Source organism: Vanellus vanellus, assembly GCF_965231255.1.
Source record: "Vanellus vanellus genome assembly, chromosome: 4".
NCBI classification, from domain to species: Eukaryota; Metazoa; Chordata; class Aves; order Charadriiformes; family Charadriidae; genus Vanellus; species Vanellus vanellus.
Genome location: NC_138909.1, coordinates 53,899,462 through 53,905,461, shown reverse-complemented (window position 1 = coordinate 53,905,461; position 6,000 = coordinate 53,899,462). Strand labels below are relative to the sequence as shown.

At 38.1% G+C, this 6,000-nt stretch overlaps 1 protein-coding gene across 1 annotated transcript in view; it reads right to left on the bottom strand.

The window, feature by feature from the left end:
• Positions 1-380: 380 nt before the first annotated feature.
• Positions 381-6,000, bottom strand: part of HTT (huntingtin) — a gene marked incomplete at its 5' end in the record, with an annotated part of 85,489 nt that continues 79,869 nt past the window's right edge. The window contains 6 exons of the mRNA XM_082482480.1: positions 381-1,361; positions 2,296-2,456; positions 3,163-3,325; positions 4,669-4,774; positions 4,916-5,129; positions 5,362-5,476. Of these exons, the coding sequence (XP_082338606.1) occupies positions 1,148-1,361; positions 2,296-2,456; positions 3,163-3,325; positions 4,669-4,774; positions 4,916-5,129; positions 5,362-5,476 (973 nt within the window). The 3' untranslated portion in view covers positions 381-1,147. The remainder of the gene's footprint in view (positions 1,362-2,295; positions 2,457-3,162; positions 3,326-4,668; positions 4,775-4,915; positions 5,130-5,361; positions 5,477-6,000) is intronic.

Here is a 6,000-nt window from a genome sequence, read left to right as displayed (position 1 = left end):
AAAGGTCAAATGGTGATTGACTACTGCGGAGCTTGCACCATTTTGTCTCTTAAAATGCTGTGCAGCAATTAAGAGAGGTTTCTTAAGTATACAAAAGTCTGATCCAGAGTAACTAGTCCTCTCTTTTCCATTATGTCTCAAAATAAAGGAATTCAAAAGAAGCTACAGTAGAGTGGATCACAAGAATGCCTCCTTAGTAACGTCTCTCAAGACAAATTAATCAACATACTCCAGTCTTAAAGCACTTTAAGAAAAAGTGAGATGCAAAACAAGATGCAATCTGTACATTAAGATGGATTTCAAAAAGGAACATAAATTCAAGCACAAGGGAAAAAAAAAAAAGAGGACAATACAGATGTCAAGACATTCAGTAGCGTGGCTTCTGTTCATTTCAAATTACAGCACAGCTCATGCACCACACATCTTACAATTTTACATACTGTACATGATATAGAAATATTTAAGTTAAAATTTCTTTTACTGATATACCGTACTCAAATTTTAAATCCTGAGAAAAAAGAAAAATGTGTGGTTACGTATGTGCACTATATCTCCGATATCACAACACATACACCACAGGATATCAGAAAGTCCAGAGAGAGGAATTACATGCTGGAAGTGTAAATCATGAAAGCAATTTTCTCTTTTCCCTGTTTGGGAGAGACATTAGGAAAAACAATTTCTATTCTGTACTACACAACAGTATATACAGGTACATAAAACTATGAAGTTTTCTAATGACTGCAGCTTGCAGTAACAGTCTTTCTGTCAGTTTCTTACCGGCCGCACCACAGTGGCTTCAGCTGAACATTAGGAAGAAGAGTAACACCAGTTACCTTGAACATAGTACTTGCTCATATTTTACAGTTAGCAAATGTGTCTTAGGTTAGTCCCAAACACCACTTGAAAAAGGTTGACATGTTTCTTTCCCCTCCTAGGTGCCTGCTGTAAACAACAACAAGAAGTACACTAGACTTGTCAGGTGATTTCCAGTGCTGCAGAGCACTTGTCCATGCATTCTGGAAGTAAAACTGGCAGGTCCATATTCATCACAAATGCAACCCAGATACTTTCTTGATCTTGCATTCCCCATAATTCACATCAGATTCCAACACTAGTCATGCAGTTCCATTACAACTCAGGATGTTCAACATGCTGTGACCTTGTGGACATTTTGCAAACAAGTTAGTAGGCGATGATATGGGGTTCCTGGAGATGCTACCACCTCAAACACCGACTGAAAGGCCCTCCGATCTAATTCTTCATCTATCTGATGTCGGTAGAAGTCTATGGCCACTAAACAGAAGATGTTAATATCCACTTGCTCAGATTTTCCCATTCTGCTGATAATATGTGGAAGACTGAAAAAACAGTTAAGGTCACAATATGACAAAAACTGCTCATCTTTTGGTATAGCACTTTAAACACTGTTCTTCTATAGAATGGTGTGTTTTTGAGTTCACCAACAATGTTAAAGTGCAAAACACTACCATGAATCAATTAAACTGCTACTACAGAAATGCTATTTCTTCATTAACTTCACACAATTTCGTACCCCCAGAAATTAATTTTAACCCAGCAGTAGTTTTCTTTATCCACTGGAGCAAACAGTGCAATCAGCACCACAGTTGCATCTGCTGATAGCCAAAGAGCATTGCTGAGGTTAAAGAGTCATTAGGAAGTTTCAGACATGCCACTTTTTTGCCCAGTCATAAAATGCAACAGCTATTTTTCTGTTTGTTTGAGGGTTGGTTTGTTTGTTTTTAAATAACCACCTATGTGTTTTGGGTGTTCCAACTTATTTGGCTGATGTAATTCCATTGCCAATCACTATGACTGCACTGCATCTCCAGGGGGAAACTTGCAAAATACAGTTTGTATGTAGAGGATAATTTTCTCTGAGTTTGCTCTTTTCTTAAAAAAAATATATTTTATCTTGCAGGAGGAATATAGAACAAAGCTTTTATAGCTTTGCAGTGACCTATCTGGTGAAGCTTTTAAAAAGTCCTTCAAAGGACGGACTGTCCCAATCATCTTGCATAGTCACAAGGAACAGATCTTGAAACAGTAGTTTTAGGTAACTTCATTCCCATAAACTGCTTAGAAGTTCTCTTCCCCCCCTCCCCCGAAACCTGAGGCACCAATAGCACAAAGCTGTATACACCACTAACTGCAGTAAATCTGCCTTTTTTTTGAGTGTTAAGCTTCTACTCTTACCCTTCAAGGCTATCACTGTGCTTTACAGAATCACTGTATTTACCCAGAAATGGCACACATTCAGTCTTTTTAGGATACATTGCTGAAATCCATTGACTGGTGGAAGCACTGACAAAAAAACAGGAAAGACTCCACATTGCCATTGCCACAGGTGTTCTTTGTGTGAAATTAGAGAGAGACAGCATCACCCAGTCACGGACCATTGAGGACTGTCCAGTGCTATGTAGTGTCTGAAACACCTGCAAAAATATTTTACACAGGAATAAAGACATGGTAGATGGACAAATGAAAGAGTTTAGTTTCTCTTGTAAAGATTCTGTCCAGCTACAAAGCTCAGGGCTTCACAAACCAGATTCCCAGAGATAACTCTGAGTCTAAAGAATTAATGAACACAATGCCTAGACAAAAAATTCTGCAAGGGACTCAGCCAGGATATAACTAGACTCATGGCATCTGTGCCAAACTGAAGTAAGAACACAGAAATGCAAGACTCGTCTCATGTTTCTATTTTCATGCATCAAACATGGTGCACACGTGCACTCTCAAGTGATGCATAAGTCCAGTAAGTAGGTGCCGAAGAGCAAAATACCCAGAAGCCCAACTGAGTCCACAGGAGCTTGACTGTAAAGTTCACAAGGCTAGATGACCTGGGCTGGCTGCTTGAGCTCTAGAGAGTCTGAGCACCAGGATCCCAACTATTAATCTTCTCTTCATTTTCCCACTATCAGTGATTGAACTGTACCGCTGTGAGCTTTGTCGTCTTCTGGGCAACATGTCTCCTGGCTCTCCATGTTGCCCAGAAGACAAAGCTCACAGCGGTACAGCTCAATCACTGCAAACAGTTTATTAGATCTAACAAAACTGTTATTTGTCCCCCCAATTGATCTGTCAGTTATTTAAGTCTTCTGAAACATTTAAGGGGAAAAAAAACAATATAAACACTACCTTATAAACTACTGTTGCCATGAATTGCGGGTAAGGCTGCTGATTGGATAAGAATTCTCCAATAACTTTATTCATTACATCTTGTGGAGGGAAAAAATCATCAAGGAACTGTGGAAGGATCCGAGCCACTACTCTAGCTTCAAAAGGAAATCCCTTCCTGATCCTGAAAATAATAACAAAGAACATAAGTTACGATTGAATTCCACTAAATATCTCGTTCTTTTCCAATTTAATTGGCTGTTAAAAGAACATTTTGCTTTCACCTGTAGATATGCAAAGAAATCTTCAGCACTCAGGAATCCAAGTCTTCGTGTAATCTTACTCTAACAGTCTACCCAAAGAGGTCTATCAAAGCTATCAGAAGTTATTGGCATCATGTCCTCTCCCCCTCCCCTCTTTTTTTTTTTTGTAATAGCATTTTTTTTAGCTCTGGGATTGCATCAGAGACAAGATTTAATAATAGGAATGCTGAAAATACTAAACAAGAATAAAAAAGGACAGGGAGATCTCTACTCCTAGTTATCAGATAAAAGACCATTTATAAGCAAAACACTGATTTCCATTCATAACATCTTTGCATTATTTTTATTCAAGACTAGGATGACCAATATATTGAACAGAAAAGCCAGTTCCACTGCACTGTGAAGAGGGGAAAAGCTACTCCAACTTAAAGACAATATAACACTGATTGGAAAATCTTTCATAATAAAGGCTGCATCTGTTGATGTGTCATGATCAATCAATGTAATTATTCACTACAATTTATTTTCTGCTTATACTATTCACATTTGTTTTGCTAACTCTTAGGAGTGATATTTTCAAAAGCACTCAAGCACTGCTCTAGTTCTCTTCTCACTGACTGCAGAAGTGAAACCCTCCTCCAGTTTTATAGAAAAACCACTGAACACTTTAAAAAATGTAAACCATTATCCCACAAACTACTATGCAAAATCTAACATGCTATGCTCACCGAAGACAGCTTGAGATTGTCAGATCAAAACAGGGGTTTTGAAGTATTTCCATTAAATGAGTTCCATGTGAATACAGAAGTTTTACTGTACCCTTCCACGGCAATTACTTAACAGCCTTGGAAAGAGCAACACTGGGGTGGGGGAAGGGGAAAAAGGTTTTAAACTCCTAGGGTGGTTTGAAAGATTATTTCCTGTAAACTGGATTTATATCCTTGATTATGCAGAAGACATCCTGAAAAGCACTTAAGAGTCTGACCTGAAGGGAGCTGGAAACACATTTATAACGTATTATGGTTTGTGCACCACAGTATCAGTTAGAACATGTCTGTTTTCCATTTACATTCCTGTACATTCTTGCTGCCTTCAGCAATTCCATCAGTGTTACTGTGTATACTAGAAGTATCAATTTTAAGCAATGGTAAGCTGAGAAACATCATCAATTAAATATTAGAACTGTCAAATAGAGAAGTGACCACACAGTGGCAAACAGAATCATTTCCCTCCCAGTGCCCCACTACACATTTTATCCTCTTACCTATCAAAAAGGACAGATACTCGTTCCATAGCTACAATTACAGATTCACTGTCGGGAGCAGCAGGATTTGCATCTGTAGTACGACTGGGGCTGATTTTTTCCTTTCCTAAACCAAAATAATTTGTTACAAGTTTACTGTGAATGCTAAATAAGACCTTATTATCCTCAGTAACAAAAATAAATAAATAAAATTAGCACTTAATAAGCTAGTCTCTCAGCACATCAAAGATATAAAACCAGTAAATACCTGTGTACATGCAAGTCAGCATTAATCCAAGTGCTGCCATTGCTCTGTGGGGGCTCTGCACATTCACTCTGTCAACACTCAGTTTAACTAGCGATTCACTATCCAGCCTAGAAAGTTGCTCCGAAAGGAGGAGTCGTTCTAATCCTCTCAGGACACAATGATAAATAATGGATGGTGTTGATTCATCACTTCCAGACACCATGACTCCACACATCTGGAAAAAAAAAAAAAAAAAAAAAAAGCAAACTACCTTTTTTTAGGGGTGTATTTAGGTCATCTTCTAGCACCATACCACTGCAGCTAGTATGGAACTGCATCCGGGATTAAGAAAACTTAATGAAACTAAAACCAAAAGCATATCTACACCACAATAATCAAGTTAAGTGTTAAAGATAGCTATGTGGTGATTCCAGGTTACATGACCAATTGGAGGCATCACAACGTACCTGTATAATTCCTGCAGAGAATTCAGGCCCTACATCAAGTGGGTAATTCTCGATCAAATAGAAAGCAGCCGCACACATCACCAAGATGTGCTGTTGGTTATGGATATTCACACAACTGTAAATAAGCAAACACACTAGGGGTCACTTACATCAAAGTTGTCTGGGTTACAAATAAAGACAATATAAACAACCCTTAGGAACACTAAGTATTTTTTCACGTGACATTTATGCAATTTTTGAAATCACACAAAGTATCACCAAGATGCCAAGAGAGCACTGGTTATCATGGAAATCCAGTGCAACACAAGAAAATTTTCAGCAATATAATTACAAGCTATCATTGCCTGACTTGTTTCGTAGAAATAAGATTCATTACTGATCCTGCAAGTCTTATTCAAAGAGTACACCTTTTGACAGAAAAATAAGGCTTAGAGAACACAACTTGCCAAAGAGACAAAAGTGAGCTATCAAACAGTTTTCTCACCCTCAAATATCCTTTTGCTCCTGTAAATCAAACCTAAAATTGGCTGATAAGCTTCATTTGTAAGATTTCAACGAAAATGCCAAAACCTGCTTGATACAACAGCCTGCTCTAAAATGTATTGACAACAGCAAACTGTAAAGAGCCCTTTTGTTCAC